This window comes from Chinchilla lanigera, unplaced genomic scaffold, assembly GCF_000276665.1.
Source record: "Chinchilla lanigera isolate Chin_1 unplaced genomic scaffold, ChiLan1.0 scaffold00060, whole genome shotgun sequence".
NCBI lineage: Eukaryota > Metazoa > Chordata > Mammalia > Rodentia > Chinchillidae > Chinchilla > Chinchilla lanigera.
Window position 1 is genome coordinate 7960366 of NW_004955461.1, and position 23429 is coordinate 7983794.

At 52.1% G+C, this 23429-nt stretch overlaps 1 protein-coding gene across 4 annotated transcripts in view; it reads right to left on the bottom strand.

Annotated features, from left to right (window-relative positions):
• Positions 1 to 535: 535 nt before the first annotated feature.
• St3gal1 (ST3 beta-galactoside alpha-2,3-sialyltransferase 1) overlaps positions 536 to 23429 on the bottom strand; it is a 75321-nt gene continuing 52427 nt past the window's right edge. For 3 of the 4 annotated variants that reach the window (XM_013521328.1, XM_005398028.2, XM_013521330.1), the window contains exons 4-9: positions 13764 to 14586; positions 10037 to 10233; positions 8354 to 8533; positions 7566 to 7611; positions 6664 to 6783; positions 536 to 4939 (exon numbers count right to left, since the gene is read on the bottom strand). In XM_013521328.1, coding sequence (XP_013376782.1) covers positions 4766 to 4939; positions 6664 to 6783; positions 7566 to 7611; positions 8354 to 8533; positions 10037 to 10233; positions 13764 to 14069 — 1023 coding nt within the window. In that variant the 5' untranslated portion in view covers positions 14070 to 14586 and the 3' untranslated portion in view covers positions 536 to 4765. Of the gene's footprint in view, positions 4940 to 6663; positions 6784 to 7565; positions 7612 to 8353; positions 8534 to 10036; positions 10234 to 13763; positions 14587 to 16886; positions 16979 to 23429 lie in introns of all 4 variants that reach the window. The other variant, XM_013521329.1, reaches the window with a different exon arrangement.

Sequence of the window (23429 nt, forward strand, 5' to 3'; positions counted from 1 at the left end):
ACAGCAATTGTATATTACAGAGTCCCAAGACTGGGTTTCTAGATCTATTTTTTAAAATAAGTGCAAATGAGAGATTTGTGCAACTTCACATCGGACACGTGTCCATGTGCCCGTCTCTGTGTACGGCAGACAGATACTACCTTGGCTTATGTGAGGTCCTGGCCAATCAGGTGCTAGAGCAGCTAGCCTGTGTCCCTCAGGCTGCCTGAGAATCCTGCTGTTGTGATCTCACACCCCTCCGATGGCTACTCTTGTTGGGTTCTGTTGACAGATAAGGCAGCTGAGGCCCAGGGAGATGAAATGACACACCACAGCCACACAGCAGGGAGCGGCAAAGCTACAGCTGAGGCCCACATTGGTGTACCACTGTCTCCCAAGTCTCTTTCTGGGCATATTTTAGTGGCAAACACTAACCCTAAGGCCCCAAAGATGAAGCATCTGGCTACTAAAAGACTAAAAACATCTGCTGAAGGGGGCATACCAGGCAGTGCCTCCCAGGGTCTGGTATGAAAAAAAAAAAAAAAAACCACAATCAAACGATAAAATAATTCTTTTTTTATTCATTTTGATTTGGATCATTGGAAATATTCAACAATAAATAAAACAGAGCAGGAGTTGAGGAAGCAGACTCACTAATGTCATTCAAAACCCATCCAGATCAGTCAACACTCAGCTGCGAAATAAACCAGAAGGAGGTACAGGGGAGGAGAAAGCAAACTTCAAATCACCAAGAGCCAAGTGAAAGAGATGGCAAGGAAGAAAAAGTGCTCAAGGAACTTTGGCTTTGAAGGGGACCGGGTGAAGGACTAAAATGATTGTGCAGGAGGGAGGGCTGGGGCTCCTGAGCAGGATGGGGATAAAGCTGCCACCCCCGGGCCAGACGCCTGGCAGGCGGTGAGCCCTGGCACCAAGGTAAAATCGAGGGACCAGACAGAGTCTGGATGGGCTGGGGGAAAAGAGGTGGCTGGCGGGGGCTCATTGCCTGCGAGTTTCAGGGTCCTTTGGGCGAGGAGGGAGGTTTTTGATTCCCCACTGGCCTGGCCCAGACGCTGCCTGCCTTACCTGTCCCTGCCGTTTGCTTCCTAAGTCAGTTTTCCTTTGCGCAGATGTCAGGTAGCGCCTCAGAGTACTGCCGAGGAACCGGAAGAGGAAAGCGCATCTTGATTCTCTCAGAACCCACCTCCCACGCCACAGAGGGGAGGAGCAGCCTGTTCTACATGGCCATGCTTGCTGCAAACCAGGTGTCCACAATGGGCACAGTGGTGTCCCTGAGCTCTCTGGAGGGGTGAGGACAGTTGCTGGTGTCAGGGGTCCCCCAGCTGGTTCAGCCTCTTTGACCGGACAGTAGCCACTTGAGGCTGGGCTTCCCAGGAGAAAGCATTTCCCATCAGCACCCGGTAAGGGGGAGAGCATTTCCTTTTTCATTTTGCTGGTTTTCAGGCTCCCTTGAAAAAGAACGGGCAAAGCAATCACTGAAGTCCTAAATGTTCTCTGTGGTTCTGTCCACTTCTGACCCAGAACCAGACTCGGGATTCTCACGGAAGTAGAACTGGCCCTTAGCCCACCCTTTTGGACACAGCAGGGATTGGGATTCCATCCCGGCCCCCCCAGTCTGGCCTGTGCCTAAAACAGCCCCCAGGTCTTCCCGCCCTCACTGGCCTTTCCTCTGGCTTCATTGTTCCTGTTTTCTGGAATCTGACTTCTCCAGCTGAGTTCAGCCCACAAAGTTTGTTGGATCACACCTGACAAAGCCAGAGTTTCAAAGGGCGCCCATTTGAGAATTTTGCCCCGGGTCCCTCTGGGCAGCAAATGTTACCAATCTGCCCTCCTTTCAATCCTAACAGTGGGTGAGGACCAGGGAGGTAGGGGTCGGTGATGCTGGCACTGGAAATTGTGCCTACTGGCTTACTGAGGGATTGAGGGCCAAAGCTCCGCTGAGATCTCCTAGGACCCCTCAGCGCCCCTGCCCAGAGCCCTCAGGTTCAGCTCTTTGAGACAAGGGCCCTCCACTTGCTGCCTGAAGCCCAGGGTGGGTCTCCCAGCTAGGGTACTCTCCTGCCTCCAGCACACCCTAGTTCTGTCACGCTCACCCTAGACTTAAACTAGTTGTGCATTTAATTCTAGCCACAGCCAGCAACTGTTTTTATTTGCTTAAGTATATCTTGCTAAGTAAGATGTCTGCTGAGATATGGAAAAGAGAAACACCACCCGTCCTCTCTTCCACCAGGAAGTATATGACATCAAGGAGCTTACTGAGAGCCACTCAGGAGGCCTGAGGACAGAGATGTGGCTGAGGCAGAGCCTGTATGAGACACCCACATCTGGTTTCTATCCCCCAAGACTGGCTGGGTGGGATCTTGCCAGGAAAGCCCAACTCTGTCCATTTTAAATGTGCAGCCAATACCATCCTAGTTTTGCTCTAGTTCTCTTTGACTTGTGCTCTCTGTCATATGGGATCACTTTTGCAAGTCACATCCCTTCTTTGGGCCTTGCTTCTCTCATCTGTAAAATGTAGTGCTGGCTCAGGGACTCAGGGGTGGGGCCCATAGCTGGACTATCTTCTCACAGCGGGGAGGCAGATGCAGGCAGACAGACTTCCCAAGCAGCTTCTAGCTCAGACACAGGCACAACTTCGCTTCTGAGACCTCTTCTTACACAGCGGACACAAGCAAGCCGATGGCTCCACCGGAAACTGTCCTCTCTGAACAGACTCAGCCTGTAGCTGAGCGGGCCACGGAGAGTGCGCACTGCTTGCTGTGCGCATGTGCACTTGTCTCAAGTTCGTCCCTGTGATGGATCGGACAGCTAACAAACATGAGCTGGGCTCTTCTCATTACAGGTGACTGATTTGTAACATTCGAGGACGCACATTCAGAATGAGGACCTCACAATTTACCCACCTTTATCAGGCATGAATCCTAAGTCTGGGAAGATTCTTAAAGCTGGCACAGGTACTACATTCTACACAAAAACGAAAACAAAAGCAAAAATACCTCTTCTGGATTCTGAATCTCTGAGACTCTTCTGAAAGCTACAGCAAAAATGCTCATCTGCGCATGCTCAAGGGAAAAACCAAACATGGCGTGCACTTCCCAGGAACTTTTGTGGATGGTCTGAAGCCCCCCATCTGTGGTCCCTGACTGAGGCCCCTGAGCTCCTGACCTCTCTCCCTCCTGGTCTGCAGAGGGTCTGACTCGGGGAGGGACCCAACCTTCTTTATCCAGAAACTGTCTCACCTCCTCGCCAAACATCTGCCTTTGGAAAATGTTCTCCATAGCAAGTGGCTTTTCTGATTGTCAGTGATTACAGCTAGCAGTCACTGTCCCTGTGCCTGCTGCTCTGCTCCCCCAGCCAGTGAGGTGGCGTGAGGGGGAGACTCCTAGCCTGAGAGCCGAGCCAGGAGGAGGAAGAGGGAGGAAGGTATGTCAGAGGGGAGGTGGCTGGGACCAGCCCACAGCGCACCAACCTTCACCCTGGAACCCGCCCTGGCCATGTCCAGCCTTAATGCCCTCTACCCGAAGTACGAGGATTCCTAGCAGCCCTCCTTTAAAATCCCTGCTCCCAGACACAGGAGACGAAACAGAAACTTAATGGAAACACCAGGGATGGTGGCACAGCCAGAGCACACACATGTCAGTTGAATTAAAAAATACCAATAAATAATTAGGAAGGCAGAGCAGGAGGGGAAAGACTGAGAGTGAGGAGACGAGGTATGTGCTGGTCACCATTCCTTGGAAGCCCCCACCCTGACCCCAGGACTCCAAGAAGGTAGCCCAGGGCTCAGGCACTCGGGGAAAACGCTGGCTGGGAGGTCCTACTTGGCTGGGGAAGGTCACAGGCGCTGAACCAAACAGTCCTGGGAAACAGCTGGATGCCACAGCCAGTGTATCCCCCCGTGTCATCTGAGCCTCGTTCCACTTCAGGTGCTGGCTCAGGAACCTAGCAAGAGGTTTCCAGCTGTGCAGCAGGGTGCTCCCTTCTTTGAGCGGGGGCTTTTGCCTCATCTCAGGCAGGGCATGCACTTCTTCCCCAAGCACAAAGGCACATGAAGTAGTCAGATCTGCTCTCGGCGCTAATTAGAGCCACGGAGATTGATGAGGAAAGAGAACTCGTGTAGGCAGAGGCAGCTGCTCCTGTTGGAAACATGCGGCCACATTTCTATGAAGACCTTGGGGTCGGTTGGCTCACCAGGTCATCATCAATGAGCCTCAGGAAGAAAGGGACAGCAGGGTTGTCACATCAAGCGAAGCCAGGCTTCCTGCAAACAGGCAGCAGCGTCTTGTCCCCATGCCTGCGCCGCCTAGCCTGGCTCCAAACTGGAGGTAACTCTCACTGACAAACATCCCAGTGAGAATGGGAGTTTCAGAGTCAGTGTTGGACCCTGCAGCAGCAGCTGGCCTCTGCCCATCTTTCCTGGGAACTCGTCTGTCTTCATAGAATCCAGGAGCTTTTAATATTGCCCTCCACTAGAAGCCAAAATAATTACCTCTCCCAGCATCTCCCCGCTACTCCAGCACTGAGACAGCAGTGTGGCGAGCTCTGCAGCCCGAGACAGGTCCTAGGACTTGCCGTGCAGCCCTGGCAGAGTGGGGTGACTTTGCTGAGTCAATGCTGCCTAAGGCGGGAGTGCAGGAGGCTATGAGCAGCACCTGGGCACCCCCGGGGCTGGCTCTGGAAGCTCCCAGAGGGGAACAGCTCTGGTGAGATGCCGGGGCTGAAACCGACAGGCGTGAGGTGATGAGTCCATCCTTGACCTTGCGGAGCATCATCTCCCCTTGAAGATCCGGATTTTGTTGATGGCTGCCAGGGTGGCCGTCACATTGGACTCAAAGTCACCATCATGCACTCCTGTCTTTCGGAAAGCCCCCGCAGAAGGGTTGTTCTCCCAGTAGTGGTGCCAGTTCCCCTTGCTGTCTGCCCCAAAGCCATACAAGTCCACCTGCAGGGGCGAAGCGAAGGTGAGAATTAGGTATAGAGATACAGTGGAGCTCCCAGGACAGGGAGCCTGTGGGCACCCCAACATCCTACAAGCAGGTCTACACCCAGTATTCAGACAAAACCCCTCTCCTCCTTCTTAGAGTTCCCAGGGCTCAGGGAAGTCAAGGCAAGTAGAGCAAAACTGAAGTTCCGCGCCAGCCCATAGGCACCAGGGAGCTGACTGCAGGTGGACGGACCCGAGGTGGGATGGCCTCTCTTGAGCCAAGAGCAACCTCTTCTCCAAGGCTGCAGCCCTGAGGCATGGGCAGCACTGGGATGGACAGCGGGCTTTGGAGCCAGGCAAATGGCCTCTTATGTGGCTGGCCCTGGTTGTGTCAAGCCACTTCTCTGAGCCTCACTGTCCTCATCTGAAAGTGAGGCCAAGAATCACACTCATAAGAGGCAGGCGACAGGTACTGATCCATTTCTTCCTAGAGGGCAATGTCTGTCTGGCTCAGTGGCCCTCAGTGAAGGGACCTGGGGCTTAATACGTTTGACAAACACAACAAAGCACTAATCAGGTGCCTGGCACTGTCAGACATGTCAGATACCGCCAAGACGGTGCTGGCGAAATCAGAAACACACACGGCTGGCCTCCGCCTTGGAGCATATGCTAACAGAGTGAAGCATATTCTTTTATATGGCCTTGAAGTATATTATAACAGAATGGAGTTGCTGCTAAGACTGAGCCACTCTTGGAGGAACAGGGGCTGAATTCAGGGCTCCATTCAACCACGAGGAGCTGAGGAGCTAAGTTAGAGGAGGCTCTTCCAAGCATGGGACACCAGAGTTGGGTCTTCAAGCGAGTAGACGGTGACCAGGAAGAAGCCATGTGGAGGGGCCTCTAGGGAGAACACATGCCATGGATTGAGGCCTGGAGGACGTATTGGAGGGCTGGGAACAAAGCAGAGGCAGGGGACAACTCCATGGAAAATGCAGTTTCTTAGTAAATGCCTGCATAGACACAGCCCACAGAGCAAGGACATCAGGCTGGACAGGATGAAGACCCCTCTTCTGAGACAGAACTCCAAGGGGTAAGAGACCCATGGGCTGGAAATTTTGGGTGGGAGCTGGGAGGGGATAGCAGGGGATGGGAGACTGTGGTCTCCCTTGCAGTCCCCTTGGCCTCGTCCGGGTTCTAACTAGGAGCCTGGTGGGGTAGGGGCAGGGATCTGAGTGTCCCCCGCTGAGCTCAGGCCCAAGGCAAAGAACTAGAGCATGTTCCTGCTCCTCTGCTCAGGTACCTGGCCTCGTGTACAACTTGGCAAAATCACCAGGAAGTAGTGGAATCCCCAGGTACCTGGTTCACACCTCCACAAGTTCTGGTGAAATTGGGCTGTGCTGTGGTCTGAGTGTTGAGCACAGCTAGACAGGTAATTCGAATATCAGTGTTACAACTGAGCCACTTAGGAGGCAAAGCATGCCCTTGAATGACTCTCCCTGCTGGAACCTGCTTTCATTTTGCTGCTGAATCTGAGCTCCCCCAGGCCTTGTCCTGGTTCGCCTTGGACAATGACCAGAGCATGCCAGACTCTTGTATCTGAAAACTTTCTCACAGAACACTGTCACTCCTCAAAATCCTATGAGGTGGGCCTCAGGAGGCCAAGGCAAAGACAGGGCAGCCGAGCTTCTAAAGAGTGGCAAGCCCTGGTCCGTAACAGTCTGCAGCACACAGAGATCACGTACCTCATCACAGACATGCATGGAGAAGATGACCGAGAGGATGCCAGTGGACGGATACCGCCCGTGGCCCTGCAGCCAGTTGTCGAAGACATACTTGATGAAGGCTGGGTGGTAGATCAGGATCTGCAGGAAGAGGATGGGCCCTGGGTGAGTCTGGCAGGCAAAGGATAGGGGATCCTAGTGGGTGCCACACACTCTTGTGGTCATGGGGCCATGGGGGTCCAGCCGAGAGGGACCCTGAAAGCCATGCTTGAACTGTAGGCTTCAGTGCTGGGGGAGAATGGGCCACAGCCTACATTCCACAGAGGGTGAAGACGAGGATGGGAGGAGCTGGAGGAGACTCAGATAGCAGCCATAGACAGCAGAGCAGGAAGGCTCAGGGGAAGGCAGTAGTTAAATGGAAATTCACAGAGGCCAGCAAGATGGCAGTGGGATCCTCTCTCTCCCTCTCTCTCTCTCTCTCTCTCTCTCTCTCTCTTTCTCTCTATCTTTCTATCTCTGTCTCTGTCTCTGTGTGTGTGTGTGTGTGTGTGTGTGTGTGTGTGTATGTGTGTGTGTCTCTTTCACACACACACACACACACACACACACACAGCCACTTGCTCTGCCTGGAACTGGTCATCTGTGGGAATCGGTTCTATTCCTCAAAATGGCCAACACTCATGCCCCCACCCTTGCTCTTGTCACCCAGGGGGGGCCCAGGCTCCGCAGCCCCTGCAGAGCTCAGGAAACTCAGGCCACTGGGCAGCACCACAGGGGCTGAGGCAGCAGGCCTGGGTGGCCTGAGGATTCCCACCCTACGACAAGTGCCTTCCCCACTGTGAAGACCTCTCCCATTGCTGACCTCTTTACAGGGAAGAAGCCAAAATGGGGACCACATCTTGCCTAGTGGAGCCCCTACTCACCTTATCCTGTTTCACTTTGATCTTCGTGGGGACCGGGACATAGGTGCTGCAATGAAGGGAAGAGGAGACGGTTAGTGTAGGGAGGTGTCTCTTGGGAATGCGGTGGGATGAGGAGGGGCCAGGCAGCAGGGCCTCCCCTCCTTACCCTCACTCCTCTTAATACATTCTGTCCCAGCCAAGTCCCTTCTGTGGGCGCCCCCTACAGACACAAGAGGGCAACCTTGACTCATTCTAGAATGCTACCTAGTTTGATGCCCCTCTTCCTGGAGATGCTGGGAGAGGTCCTGCTTAGCCCAGTTCCTTTCTGCCTGGGCTGCTCCCTCACTACCTTCCCACCTTCAAAGGCCCAACTGAATGCAGCCCCAGCCCCCAAGCTCCTGGGAAGGCCTGGCCTGACACCAGTGGCTCCATGGGAGCCACTCTTTTCTGGGAAAGCTGGGGACGAAGAGATTGGACCCGGATGGTTATCTAAGCTCTGGCTCAGGTTCAACCTTAGGCAAGTTGTCTGACTGGGCCTCCGGTTCTGAGAGCTACTGTACCCCCAGCCTCTCACCCCAGCCCAAACCCCTTTATACTTTAAAAGGCAAAGTTATTTCAGGGGGGCACTTGAAAATTAGGGGGGTTTTTGGGGAAACAAAGTCAGGGTCCATTTGGAGTCCTTAGTAGGAGGATGGTAAAGCTTGTGGCTTGGTAGATGTGGTGGGAGGAGAGGGGTATGGGTGTCCAAGTGGGGGCAGCAAAGCCTGTGGGGCATGGGAGGGCAGAGGCAGCCTGAGGAGGGGACTCACTGGGAGATGGTACCAGTGGTGGTGGCGCTGACAACCCACTGCAAGTCGATGGTCTTGAAGGGGACCAGGACCATGTTCACATTCTCCCCCAGCTCCCGGAAGCTCTCAGGATACACCAGATGATGCGTGGTCTTGCTTCCTACGTCAGCTTCAAACCCCACTGTGGGTGCCCTGTTCATCCTGGGAAGAGAAGGCAGTGACATACCACCCATGGCTTGGACACTGCAGGGTACTTGAGAGCTGCAGCTGGGCTGTGGCCCCAGGTGCGTCCCTTTGTCTCCAGCGCTCAATATACCACAATGGGGACAGGGGAGACACAGGCCGAAGCTTTGGGGTTTTTTTTGCTTTCCCAACTCATGTGAGTGTGATGCCATTTACCTCCTTTATGGGACCACACCTATAGCTATTATAGGATCTTTTTTAATGGTTCAAAAAGCTGAGCTGAGACAGGTTGTTCTAGGCAATGGAACTACCAAGTGCTGGCCTTGAACTTGAGTCTGTCTGACTCAAACTTGACTCTGGCCCTGGCCGTGGACAGGCACACTGAGAAGCCAGGTGAGGTGTCCAGGATATAATGTCAGAGGTACAAGGAATGACTCATAAGGGGTGATGGAGAGACAAGAGAAAGTTTACATATGAAGCAACTTATCACAGGAAAGTGACATTGCCGAGGAAGATGGGATCAGTGTTTAAGGTGAGGGGGAGTATTTTGACAGGGATCAATGGCAATGCGTCTTTTACTAGAATAAATTTTTAAATTTAAACATTCGCCGTGTTTTTTGATCACACTGGGCTGATCACACATGTATGGCAACTTCTGTCAAACAAAAACCATTACAATGTGTCCTTGTACACCTCATTCACCAGATCTGGCACTGTGAAATTTCTGGCTCTTCCTCAAAGTTAGAATGACCACGGAAGGTTAAAATGTTTGGCACTGATTCAGGATATCGAGGCAGCCACAGTAGTGCACCTAAGGACATGAGAGAAGACTTCCAGAACTGCTTCAGAGAGCAGCAAGAGTGAGGAGACAAATGCGTTTGAAGCGAAAGGAAAGATTCTGAGGGGGTATTAATGGCATTTTGTCTTTTACTGTAATATATTTTTATAAATGTAGACATCCACTGTATTTTTCTGTCACATCAAATAAAGTCACAGAGGTGGAGAAATGAAAGTCTGCTCTAGAAGATGGCGGGGGACATCCAGGGCTACGTCTGCAGGCCAGGTCCATGTCTCCACCCGGAGGCACGTGTGAGTAAATGGTAAGGACTGTCTGAAACCCAGGGCAGACCTGGGCTTCAGTGATGTCTGTGCTACTTGGAGGCAGAGTAAATACACCTCACAGTAAAAGCTCAGGCTTCTGTCATGGCCTGGACTGCAGACTGGAGGGAATGCAAAAGGTAGAATCAGAGTCTTCCCACAACCTTGCCCACTCTAAGGCTGACCGGACCACGCTCAGCCCACTGGGGACCTCTGTGCATCCAGAGAGGCCCTTCTAGTCCACCCCGTCCAGCAATGCAAAGATGGGGACAATGAGCCTGAGTGGGTGCCTGCATCCCTGTGAAGGTCCAAGGCCCCAAGACTGGAAGCTGGGCCTTCGAACCTGAGCCAGGATGCTTTCCATAGCTCCAAAGTCCTGCTGGGGGCAGTGAGGTGGGCTTGGGCTGAGGGCCGCATACTCACCTGAGCACAAAGTCATGGCTGTCTATCTCAGGCCCATACAAGGACTCCCGCAGATTGCCTGAGTTGCCCACGACTGCACAGCGACGGCAACCCACCGAGCTCTTCTCCAGCATGGGGTCCACGTTCCCCGGCACCACGCTGAACAGCTCCTTGATGGCATTGCTTAGGTTACTGGGTTTCTTCTCCCGCTGCAGCCTCTAGAGCGTAGGGGAGAGGAAGATGGTGGGCTTGGAGGGGCTGCCTTGGGCAGATGGGTGCCACTACCCGGCCACCAACAGCCAAGAGCCCTGCACTGTGCTTACTATGGCCTCACATGTGGCCTTTTGTAGGACCCTGGACACAGCGGCTTTGACACAGCTGTCCCACCTCCCCACCAAGGAGCCCAAGGGCTGCTCAAGAAACAGAAAGGACAGAAAGGAAAGCCTCATTCATTCACTCTGCCAATGTCCACAGAGCACCTACTATGTGCAGGAAGCTGCACAACTCTCTTGAGATGAGAACATGGCCTCACACAAGTTGGACACGTGGAGAGGGGTGAGAGGCCCAGCTGGGAACCTCACTCCACGTATGGCTCCACAGACCCCTCACACCGGGCATATTCCAGCCTGTTCCTCCCTTGAGGATCTCTCTGAGAGGCCCCCAGCCCCTGGGGATCACAGCCAGAACCTTGGGCGGGGCATTCACTCCCACTGGGCTCCCTGGGTCCTTGCAAACCCACACACAGCTCAGGGCTGCACACCACTATTCACGTCTGCACAGGAACAGCAGGGGGTGGCTACAGTGTAGTCTCTGGCTGGACCCTGCCTCCCACTGACAGCAGCAGGACCCCCCTCCCACCCCTACCTCCAATGTTATCACCTTCTGTTCCTCAGCAGCCCAGCATCTCTGAGCTCCAGCCAAGGAATCAGCCCTTCTCGGGATGCACAGAGGTCTCTGATATCTGCCTAGCAGACACTTTGCACCTTCTAAAATGCAGTCCAAAGGTCAGCGACTCCAGAACTCCCTGCCAGGCCCCAGAATCCTGCTTGCTTAAGACCAAGGGGTCCCTTAGATGCAGGAATATCAATGCTAAGACCAGGATGACTGGGTCACCCTACTGGTTGCTGCCCTAATACCAGTCTACCCAGTGTCCCTGGGGGAGCTCTGGCCAGGCTGTGAAGTGGCCCCTTGGGAAGCATAGCCTTTCTCAGCCACGGTGAGTTCTGGAGGACTCTGAAAGAGTCTGTCATCATGCCATGGTGTTGTGTCATTTCAATGAGACAGCTAGGTTCAGGGACTTGTCCTATCTGTTGACCAGGATCTGAATCCTGGCTTTCAGGAACAGACCTTAAAGTTCCTCCCAGAACACAGCCACTATCTCTAGCTCTTGGGCTCCTAGAGGAGGTGGGCTATAGGGTGATTTCCCTCAGCTACCCCAGTCCAAGGGACAGGGGAGGTTGGGAGAGAATGAAGTGGCTACAGGTGCCTTTGGGCAATGTTCATGGAGACCAATGACCAGGTGAGTGTATGGGAGATCTTTGCCTTGGATGGAAGGAATCTGAATTCCCTGGAAGGAGGCTCCCCAGGAGACCCCTCTGTTCTCTAGTTAGAACTATACAGTATCTTTTTTAGCACAAGGCCATCAGACATGTGGTATGGGTCACATGTGGGTTGAGGGACCCAAGGCCTCATATATTCAAATTTGATACCTACTGTGAAGTATTAACAAGGTGGGGAATTAATTTGATTATGATGTTTAGAGCAGGCTCTCTGATTAGGGTCAGAGGTCAGTGGGATAGAGCATCCTGTCTTCCCCACTGAATACTGGTAGGTTTATAAGGACAGAGAGTGAGAGAGAGAGAGAAAGAGAGAGAGAGAGAGGGAGAGTAGAACACACACACACACACACATACACACACACACGCACACACACACGGGCTCCTGTGCCTTGTCAAAGAAGGCCCCTCCCTCCTGGGGACTCTGCCAGTAGGAAGGCTATCACCAGATGCAGTCCTTCATCCATACATCTTCCAAACTGGAGCCAAGATTAACCTCTTTATAAAGTAGTCTGCCTCAGGTATTTCATTATGACAGTGGGAACCAGACTGATACAAGATGCTACAGGAAACACAGGGCACATTCTCCAGACCACACCTCACACCCACCAGCACGGTTTGCATCACAAATGGAAAAGAACTTGTGCTGGGAAGGAAGTGGAGGAAATGGAACCCTTGTGCATCATGGGTGGGAATGTACAATGGTGGAAAACAGTTTGGTGACTTCTCACAAGGGTAAGCCCAGGACTATCCTATAACTCAAGAATCCCCTTCCCAGGAATATTGCCAGAAGTGGAGAAATAATGCATGGCCCAGGACAAGGCAAACAAAATATATTCGGCACCAGCTTGGCGCAGCCACATGCCCACAAGCTGCCCTTTCTGTTAGACCAAAACTTGGCAAGGGCTAGAGCAGGGCACAGTGAGACTCTGGGTCCTTGTGCTGAAAAGGCAGAAAGAGAATCACCACAGGAATTGGTGCCTGCTCTGTTGTGCCATGTTCTCCAACGCTCTCATCTTGTCTGCCCCAGAGACACAGCCTACACTTTAGGAACTACATCTGCTCCTAGATCTGATGCCCAGACCTGGAGAAGGACTCTTCTGGGGTTCTCTCGTGACAGCATCGTGGTAGAGCCAGGGAGAGGCTGCAAGCCAGCCTGAGTTGTCTTTCTGTGGCTCAGCATCCTGATCCATCCACACTGCCTGCCTTCTTTGCATTTAGGTCTCAGCTCGGATTCTGTCTGCTCAAAGACCTCCTAATGACCCCAGTCACAGAGGCCAACCTTACACATTTCTCCTTATCCCAAGCTCATTTCGCCTTCCCAAGAGCGCTGCCAACTGTGCCCACCTTGGACACCCTGAGCCCTCTGATCTGTGGGCTTTGCACCCACCATCCACCATGTGTAAAGAACACTGTAGCAAACAAGCACAGACCTTCTTCTTTGCCATCCTTACCTAAACAAGTCAGTATAACAACATTTTCTTGGCACTGGAATTGTGTTAGATATTCTAAGTTATCTAGACATGATTTCAAGTATACACCAGGATGTGTGTAGCTTCTATGTGAATACTATGCTATTGTGATCAGGAACCTGAGCATTCATGGGTTTTGCTATCCAGAGTGACCTGGAACCAGATACTGAGGGATATTTACATTTGATTTGTTTCTTATCTGTATCAGCTGGCCAAATAAAAATTCCATGAGAATAACCTTCCTTCTGACACCTGTTGTAGGTGGCCAGGAGCCATTTGCAGAAGCTAAAAACATGGCCTTCCCTGGAGAAAGGGGCCCTGCAGAAGACACTGCCGAGGGAGTCTAGACCATGACAAGGTGGACCCAGAGATGCCAGGAGACAGGGGAGAAGGCTCTCAAAGGAGGAGGCAGCCAGGAGCTGTAGGATGCTAAGGATCACCAGGAACCAACCCTGGCCACACCTTCATTTTGGATTTCTAGTTTCTAAAAGTGTGATGGAATACATTTCTGTGGGTTAAGCCACCCAGTTTATGGCCATTGGTTATGGTAGTCACGGGAAACTAATTCCATACAACCTGCTCTGAGTTATACATAGCAGATGCTCAATGCACAGTTGTTGAGGGAAGGAATGAACGGTAGTCTAAAAGCTGCCAAATGCCTGGCATTCAGCTCTGGGCACCCCTGCCCCTGCCAAGTCCCGCCCAGGCTGCAGGCCTCACCAGCCACCACTGGTACGTGTCCTCCTCCAGGACTGCATTGTGGGCCGTGAGCAGCGGTTGCATGGTCTGGTTGAAGCGCTTGTCAAACCAAGCTGAGACCTTGAGCTGGCTGATGCAGTGTGTGCAGGTGCAGGGCCGGGACTTGATCAGCTTCCTGAGGTTCTGTGACAGCTCGAGGACCATCTGCTTGGGGAACCAGGCTGCGGGCACCGCAGTGTGCGAGTAGTTCAGGAAAAAGGAGGTGAGGAAGATGAGGAGCACCAGGAAGGTGAGCACTTTGAGGGTCTTCTTCTGTGTGGTCATCATCTTTGCTTCCTGCTGAGGGGTGGTGGGAGGGGGCCCTACTTCACTGAGTAGAGACACAAAGGAAATCTTAGATGAGCAGGCTCAGTTGGAGGGGACGGTGGATCCCCAGGAAGGCCTCAAGGGCAGCTTAGGCCAACTTCGTTCCCAGGGAGAAGCGGCCGGCCCTGTGTTCTGGATGTCCCTGTGTGGCACACAAAGGCCATCCGTGGTGTGATGGATTTGCTCTTTGGGATATAAGGTAGCCTGCCTCTTCTGCAATCCTGAAAGGGCCAATGACGCCTCTAGTCAAAGTTCTCATTAAACATAATAACAGTGATTTCCTGTCCCATTCAGTCTGGGGACCTTCAGGGCTGAGGACGTGGCAGGAAGGTCTTGGGATATGCAGGGACACCTCGGTAACACCCACTCCTCCGGAAAGTGTGGTGTGCGATGATCCTTAATTAGATGCTTGACTCTTCCATGCTGTCGCCAGGGAGGTGGCAGTTAAGCGGCTGTCTTGATGAGGACCATGGTCTGCCTGTGATGTGTATAGAAAAGAAGGAAGAAAGAAAGATAACAAGGGTTATAAAAGTGTTTCTCTTTCCATACTTCCAACCGTGCCTTCCACAGTCTCTTTCTCTCTATGGCTACCATTGCAGGAGCCAGGGGAGCCTCAGTGTGCAGTGTGTACGCAGCGGGGTGCTTGTATCTGTTTGCAAGGTTGCTAAGCACACACCCTATCCGCAGCCAGAACCCAGCATGGTGAAGCATTCCACACAAGTGTGGGACCAGTTAGCAACCCGCTGAGTTCAGCGTGGGGGCGATGATGACACCTGGGTCATTTGCCTCTCTGGCTCCTTTAGTTTCTGCTATATTTTGAATTTCACCACCAACAGCATGAGTAAGGACAAATCAGAGCCCTCCACTTCCGAGGAGATGGAGGGACCATTTGCCTCAAGGCAGCATCTCCCTGTGTGCAGGTGGGGACAAGGGGCTTTTATGGAAGGGAACAGAGGGAAGGAGAGTGCAGGGAGACGGTGCAGATCTCTACGCTTGGTTTATGGCTGTAGCCATCGTCAGCTTGTTTTCCTCCTTAGAAAGGACACTGGGCTCCTACCTTCTGCACCCAGCATCTGTATCTTCTGTCTCTGCTTTTGGGGTGAGGAGAGGAAGGGGTGTTGGCTTACGCATGCAGCAGAAGGAAGTCTGGAGAAGTTACTTATCTCTGTTTTGAAGTGCCGGGAATAACACTAGCCCATGGGAAGGACAGTGGTGCTGCATAAGGCCGAGATAGGCAGTGGGAAAGGCCCAACCCTAGCCAGGCCTGCAGCCAGCCCTGCACCTTGACTTTTCCGTTCCGCAGTCCATCTCCTGTATTGTGTACAGCATGTTGTTTGCAAGTTGAGGCAACATGATTTACCCATTGGTGGCAGCTGCTCCTGCCTCTAGGCCCCTGCCCAGGGTATAGCCCTCTCCAGAAAAACCATCCCACCTGGCACGGCTCTAATTCATGCTTCAGGGCTCACCTGGTGCCACTCCTGAGGCCTCCCTGATCCCTGAGGCCCTGGCTCTTTGGCCTGCATTGCTGACTCAACTCCCCTCCCCTCCCCAGCCTGGGAGCTCCCTGAGGACAGAAGCTGTCTCACTTGTCCCCTGGCACACAGGGCTAGTGAAGTTCCTGGTGGCCTGAAGGAATGCAGAAAGGAAGAGAAATCCATACCAGGCCTGCAATTCAGAGGCAAATCTGAGCAAGAAAGCCAGGACCGAGGGCCAGAAGATTTTCATTCTCAGCAGGCTGTGCCTCCTCATCACTGTGTGACCGTGAACAAGTGACCCGGCCTCTCCAAACCATTCTGTCCCATGGAGCTAACAGATTCTGATAGGAGCTCAGGCTATCAGCCCGTCAAGGTCACCTATTCCTCCAATTGATTCACTACTGATTTGCTGGTGCCCTGCGATTCCAGGTACTCAGCAGTGTTTGGGATCTTGAAAAGCTCTAAGTGAGAGCTTCTAGGGCATCCACAGGCCCCAGTGCTTTGAGAGAAGGGAGGCTGGTGTGGCATCAGGGACAGGATCAGGGAATTGGATAAGAACAGAGTAGGATGTGTAGGTGGGGAGAGAGTGTGTCAGGCTGTGGAAGTTCAGTCGAGGCTAAGATTTCTCCTAAATCAGACACAGAAGGTTAACTATCACATGGTCTCTCTTATCTGAGACACCAAAGTATAAATAATTGAGGAGCAAAATAAAAGATACAGTGATGAGAAAGGGAGATAGACCATGCAAAGATGGGAAGGGGAAGGGTCGGAAGACAGAGGCAGGGAGGGGAAGAGTAAGTAAAAAGGATTAAGATAGTAAGATATGATGAATGTGGTATTATTAGAATTTCTCTCTTTTCATTTTCATGAATGTATTTATCATGTATCACAGACCTATACTCAGAAAAAGAGGGGAGAGAAAAAATGGAAAGGGGGAAATTCTAATAGCTCTAAAACTCAAGAAAAGGAAGAAACCTGCTGGAGGGTCTGAGCAAAGGGTGATCTGCCTTCACAACATCTGTGTTTACAACGAGCAGGGCCACCTCCCCTTACTGTCCCTGTGCTAGTGCAGGGATGAGCTCCCTTTATAGGATGAATGCTGAGTGCAGGGACAGGCAGGAGGGACATCCTAACAGCATCCTAGCTTGGGAGGAGATAGGAGTTCTCTGGGCTGATGTGAACGTGGAGTGAGTATTGGGGATGGAGGGAAGGGTTGAAATGTCTGTGACAGTCCCCCCCCTCTGCATCCTGGTGGCAGCATCTCTGAAGCCCAAAGCCAGATATTCATGTGGATCCCACTTACCAGAGCTGCTGACCTGGTAATGTTTAATGCTTCTAAAAACCCTGGGGGAAAGCGCAATGGAAAAGCAAGCTCTCTCCATCCCTTCTCAGGCCCTAGGGAAGAAAAAAAGATTGTGGGACCTGCATATCTCCCTGCGTTCTCTCAAGTGCCAGGGAATCTGCAGACCTCAGGGTGGCCAGCCCTAGCTCTCAGAAATGGAACCCAGGCCACCTTGCCATGGAGCCAAAAGTGTCTATGTGCCCAACATGGGGTGGAGGCAGAACGTCCAAACACAAAAAGAAGGCAGAGAGCGAGAAAGTTCCCAGCTCTTTTCTGCAGAGTGACTGTCATCACCAGGCCACATGCTGGGAATACTGGGAGAAGCACAGAACCCATGCATGTGACAGAGCCCCCAGAACAATAGTGACCAAGGTTAGCTCTCTTCCCAGGACTTGGAAAGTAAGAGGTTGACACTGCTGTGAATAGGTAACCCAGGTAGGATGCCCCCCAGCTCTATAATAGCTCGGGGCACTTTAGCTCCTGGTGAAATGGCCCAGTGAACCGATCAGGCTGCTGCTATTTCTATCAGAGTGGCCACAACTATCCACTGTGATCCTCAAACAGTAAGGCAAGGTGGACAGTCACTCCACCCTCTTGAGATAAAACCACCTCATTCACCCTCTCTTCTTCTGTACCGCACCTACTGAATTTACATATTTAGTTCTTCGTTTCAGTGGTAGTTTTTAGTTCTAGAACTTCTGTTGGATTATTTTGCATAACTTCTACTTCTGTGCTAAATCTCTTCATCTCGTCACCTCTCTCCCAGTAATTATTCATCACAGCGATTTTAAGGGCCATGTTGGATACTATGTGGGTCTATTTCTGCAGTCTGCTCCCCCCGACCCTCTGGTTCATGTGGTTGTGCCACCTGCAGGGATGGGTGCTGTCCATACTGGGTGTGCCACAGATGCAGCAGCTCTGTGTGGGGCTCCCCTATGGGAGGATGGGCTGTGCTTTATCTGCCAGACACTGGTCCATTTCTGATTGGCCCTTACCCTGGGGGGGGCAGTCTCTCAAAGAATAGCAAAGTAATCCTCTCAAAGGGCAGCTCACATCTCCAGTGCCTGTCCCTTGCATGATGAGATGGCCGTTAGCTTAATGTTCCAGCTTTTTAGCTGCTGCTTCCTACTTGGTTTCTGAGGGTCTGGCCCTAGTGTACCTTGAATACTGGCAAATGCCTCAAAAGAAAAGCATGGCACAGAATGTGAGTTCTTCCCTCTGCGGTTTCCCTTGGGTCCTATAGGTGCTGGCTGACTTAGGTGTCCTAAATCCATTCACACACTCCATGCATCTCTCCGTCTAGCTCCATCCAGCTCTGTTCTCCTCCCCAACCTTGCAAGACTGCCACACTTTGAGCCGCTTGACTGCTTCTCTGGCCCTCTGCTTCCTACAAGTCAGTAATATGTCCTGCAGGAAGGGAGCAGGGACTTGTGGACTCGCCCCAATTTCTCTCCCTTCTCTCTGAAACCTTCACCCCTCCAGGCCTGGCTTCCTGGAGCACTTTCCATGCCTGCAGGAAGTGGGATTTCTGTATTTCCAGCTTCTAGGGGCCTTGGTGAGAGAGTTTTCTGATGCAGCATCTGCCATAGCCACATGTGGAAGCCATAGTGTGCCCCTTTGTTCCTCTGTGTTTCTGGGACCTGCAGTGGTATGCTCTACATGTCAGGGGCCTGACAAATACACATGAGGAGGGGACCAGAGGGGCCCAGAGGGTCTGAAGCCTATTTCTTCCCTGCAAGTATAGAATTATGCAGGCAGGAGGGGTAGAAAAACAGACTGCAAAGTGACCTTGTTGACCTTGTTGGACATCCTCTCTCAGCCCTAGAGGCCCAGTCCTAGTGGCCAGTTGTGTCAGAACATCCTCTGAACACACCAGCTCCAGACACACAGTCCACGACTTCTGGATCATCCCTTATGGGGATCTTGAGGTTGGCCTTTAAGGTCCTATCTGGTTGGCTTCCCATGGTAGTGTGGGGTGGCATGAATAAGAGCTGAGGAGCAGAGGGTCCTCGCACTTGCTGTGCAGAACAGTCTTTTCCCAAATTGCCTTCCACATCCTGGTCAACAGGCACTGGAATCCATCTAAAGAACCTGTGGATCTTTGTTGGACCACAGTTGTTGGAATGGAAAATGTCAGAAAGATTAGGACTCAAATCCCAGCTCTTCCTGGTCCTCTGTGTCACGGGCCAGTGCTTCATTTCTCTGATTGTTGGTTGTAGACTCTAAGACTAGGGCTCACTCATGTGCAGGGCTGCATAAAAGGAAGGATGTGCACAGAACGGCCCAGGTCCTGGGCAGAGCAGATGTACCCTGTGGGGCATTCTGTTCTTCCTCCCAGAGCTTCAGACTTTTCATCAGAGCCTTAGCATGCCCACTAGCAGGGTTATTTCAGCCAAGTGAAATCAGGCAGCAAAAAACACAAACCAGCATCATGGTGAGCATATTGATTCTCAGCGGCTGGACTCGTTGCCTTAGTTTTCATAGACACTGGGTGGCTGAGCCTTCTCTACTTTCTGCTTCAGTGGTCAGAATCTCTAGGACCTGAAGGGAAGTGGTCCTAATTCACTCAGGGAAGAGGAGGAGGGAGGTCAGGATTCCCAAGGGTTTTAAGACCCAGAGGGCTTAGCAGCATCCATGTCTCAAGTCAAGATTTGATTGGAACCAGGAGTGGGGTGTTGAGCTCTGGCCTGACCCTTGTGATTCTCTGTGACCACCTTCATCTCCTTAAGAGAACTTCCTCAAAGGGTCTCCACTCCTTCCAGTGTTCTAGTGCCTGATCACTGTAAGTCCCCTGCTACATAAGCCTGGAACTCAGGAACATTGCCTGCTAGCATCCAAACTTTACACCTCCCCAGGGAAGGGTGGCAGTGATGGGTGGGGGACATCCTGTCCTTTGCATTGTTCTTTGTAGTTTGCAGTTCATGACAACAATTTACCAACAATTTGAGCATGCTCTGTACACTGGATGAAGAACAGAACACAGGCTTTGGGGTTAGACAGTCCTGAATATGAACACTGAAGCTTCTACTTCCTAGTTGAGAGGTTCTGTGTAAGCCAATCTACATCACTGGACTTTACCATAAGATAGGGCTATGGTGTCATCTCTTCAAAAGAATGCATGAGGGTTAAGTGCAGAAATGCCTGGCATTAACAGTGGCTCAATACAAATTTATAGCTAGGACACTGAGGTCCAGAGTCTGTAGAACCAGGAAACAGAGCGTGGACTTGGACTTGGGTCTTTTATATCATATAGAATGTTTTTCCAGAATTGGAATCTATGCCTGGTTGCCTCCCTCCTTTCCTTCCTCTTCCTTTCCTGTACCCTGCACGTCTGCTCTGTGCTAGGCATGGATTTCCAGGAAAAAGAACTTGGCTTTGGAAACTGTGTACTTTGGGAAGAGTCCTTCTGGCCTACCTGTTATTATGCAGAGGTCTGTCTGACTTCAGCTTTAATCCCTCACCTGGAGAATCAGCCTAGCAAGAAACCACAGGCCAGTGAAACTGCAAGCTCCTGCCTAGGCACTTTGCTCGGCAGATAACAAGCACTTCCCCAGGGCTTCTGCTTCCTATGCCTCATACATTGCCTTGCAACTAAGAGTACTCCTGGTCTCAGGTGGCTGGGGCTGGGTGGCAAGCCTCCTTGCTGGCGCTCTTAATCCTTGTAGCTTTGTGGTTATCATACACTGGAGATCTTCCTGATGAGAGGCGTGCAGAAACCTTTAAGGAGAACACTGCAAACTGGTTGTTAAGATCAAAGACTAAGGCCCAGGCTAGGGAGGTACCTGCAGTTCTCATGATCCAAACTTCTATTCAAAGGCATAACTGCTGGTGATCAACTCTGTTTTTATCTGAGGCCTTTAGGGCATCTTGTTCCTTGTTGCCACAAGGTTCCTGGTGCTGGTCACTATTTACTGGAGTCAAGGTTTTCTCCTATCTCCTCCATTCTACCCTCTGTGAGACAGGGGCTGGAAGCCTGGAAACTACATTCCCCAACATTGGCAATCAGCCAATGACATTTGGATGAGCAGCAGGGAGAGGCAGGGACTTCCTCCTGCGTAGGTGCTGTGTGGATGCCCGGAGAACTGAGTTTTGGACTCCTGTTGGCTTTGGCCCAGGGAAGTAAAGGCACCGGCTGAGGGCAGCCAGGGACTGGAGGCATGATGCTCTTGCCAAATGGTCCTTGTTCCTACACTGGCTTTATCTTGGGGTCCCAGCAAGTCTTCTCCCTTGTCCCTACAGCCCAGGGTTGAATCATTCCCAGTGTTTCCATCCTCAGGGACTGTAGCACACTGTGATTCTGCAAGTAGCCCTTCCACCAAACGCTCCTTTGCTGTTCACCTTGGCGGTGTTGATGGGCTGCATCCTGCCACCAGGCTGGCCAGCCCAGTGCTGTTTATTGCATAACTCCAAGGGAACTGTTGCCGAGTGGTTTGTTCAGACTGTGCCCTGGAGGTGCCCCTCAGGCAGCTCTGAGTGCCTCCCCTGGCCCAGTACCATCCCTCCAGGGAACCAGACTGCTGTCCATCAGCAAGCTGTATCCCTGAGCCCTGCCTTTCCTCCCACCTTGTGCAGCCACTCTTTCTGGAATCCTCCCAAACCTCACTGCAGCTGCTGTAGACACTCACCTGTCATCAGGTAGAACTGCCTCGGCTCACTGATCTGGACAGAACCAGAGGCTCCCCTGTAACTCAGGGTCCCTCGAGGAAGAACTTCTCCCTTAGGCTCCTTGGTGAAAGCCACAATCTCCCCTCCAGCATGGTTTTCCCATAGAAACTGCAACCAACACCAGCATAAGCCACAGGGACTTTGCACTGGCTGCTCTGGGGGCTGACTGAAGCTGGATCACTTCCTACTTCTATAGTTTGATCACTCTCTCCTCCTGTAGTTTGATCACCCCCTACTTCTAAGCCCTGTTTACTGTGATCTGCCCACCCTTCCTCTCTAGTCCACTCTCACTCTAATTGGGCTACTGGAAGAATCCCACAGACAAAGTTTGGCAGGATATCCCTAACCAAATCTGGGGACCAGTGGTCCTATCCCTCCCTCCCTCTTTACTCAGGATCTAGCTGGTAGTCCCAACCACCTGCCCTTCTTATCCCAGACACTGTTACCATCTGACACAGCTCCCGAGTACCAGAGGGGTTGTGAAACAAGAGGATCAGGCCCAGTGGCAGACGTGGTGCAATCACCCCATTTAACAGAAGAGGAAGGGGAAGCCCTGGGACCTGGGGAGTTTACTGAAGGTCAATTGAGTGTGCTCCTCAGTGTGGCACTGTCTTTCCACTCACATGGGTACACAAGGCCAGCTGCAGTGCACCACTGAACACACCTGGTGCATGCCTGTCTTCTCTGCTAGACAGCAAAGCCATGGACTGGGCCAGAACCAGCACCTACCATGTGCCAGTTCATGTGTGTACCTCTCTTCCTGAGGAACCAGTGCCTCTGATTGCCTAAGTGATTCACAGGGAGCAGCTTAGTGCAGCTGATGGGAAAGCTCTGTGGAGCAAGTAGTCAGTGAGATGGACTTTTGCAATTGGGAAGCTGTGGTCTGGATGGGGAGGGTGAGAGAAGTAGGGGTAGCCAGGCAGAGAATCCCCTCCCAGAACACCACATGGTGCTGGTGATGGTACAGTAGGTACTGTTACGGAAAGACCACCCTTCAGCATGGCTGCAGTAGGCTACCTAGGAGTTGGACCTAGGGACAAAGGCAATGGGGAGCTACAGATGGTTTGGGGACACAGATGGTAGTGAATGCAGTGGCATATGGAGCCTGGACTGGAGAAGGGCATGCATGACCGCCCATGGAAGTCTGCGGAGCAGCCCTCTCTCCATCTAGGTGACTGAGCCTGGCATTTTGGGGCCCTCAACTTTCCAGCTCCTTCCTGCACCAACATTCGCCCATCTCCCCCACATGCACAAGGCCCCGGCACACTGGGAGAATCTTTGCGGTACTTACACACCTTCCTTGCCTGACCCTGGCTTCCATGCTGGGGACGCAGGAGACAAAACAAAGACGCCCTTGAATCCTAGTGGAAGTTCAGAAGGGGCAGCTGGACGATTGCCCCAGAGATCCTGAATTAACCAGGATTAGGGTCATGTGAGAAGGAGCTGGATATATTTTCATATTCTCCGCTTCAGAAGAGGAATTTAAATCCACAAATCTTCTTATACGTGTGGGCGGAGAGGTGCTAAATTAGGAGTCTGAAGGCATCCAAACAACATCAGAGTGTGAAATGTGACCAGGAACTTAAGGAGTCACACTGTGTGCATGTCCATGCTCATATCTGTCCCCCCAAAAGGAAGCACTTCCCTGCTTCAAGTGGTACAGAAATCACAACAAAGGGAAACCCACTGGGTGCTGTTAAGGCTCCACCCTCCTGCATCTTCCTTTGTGGGCTGGTTTGAAAGCTCTTAAATCCTGGCAGTCCTAAGCTGAGATGCAAAAAGCTGACGTGGCTGAGGGGCTCCTTTCTCCCCAGTCCCCTGACTGCCATGGAAATATTT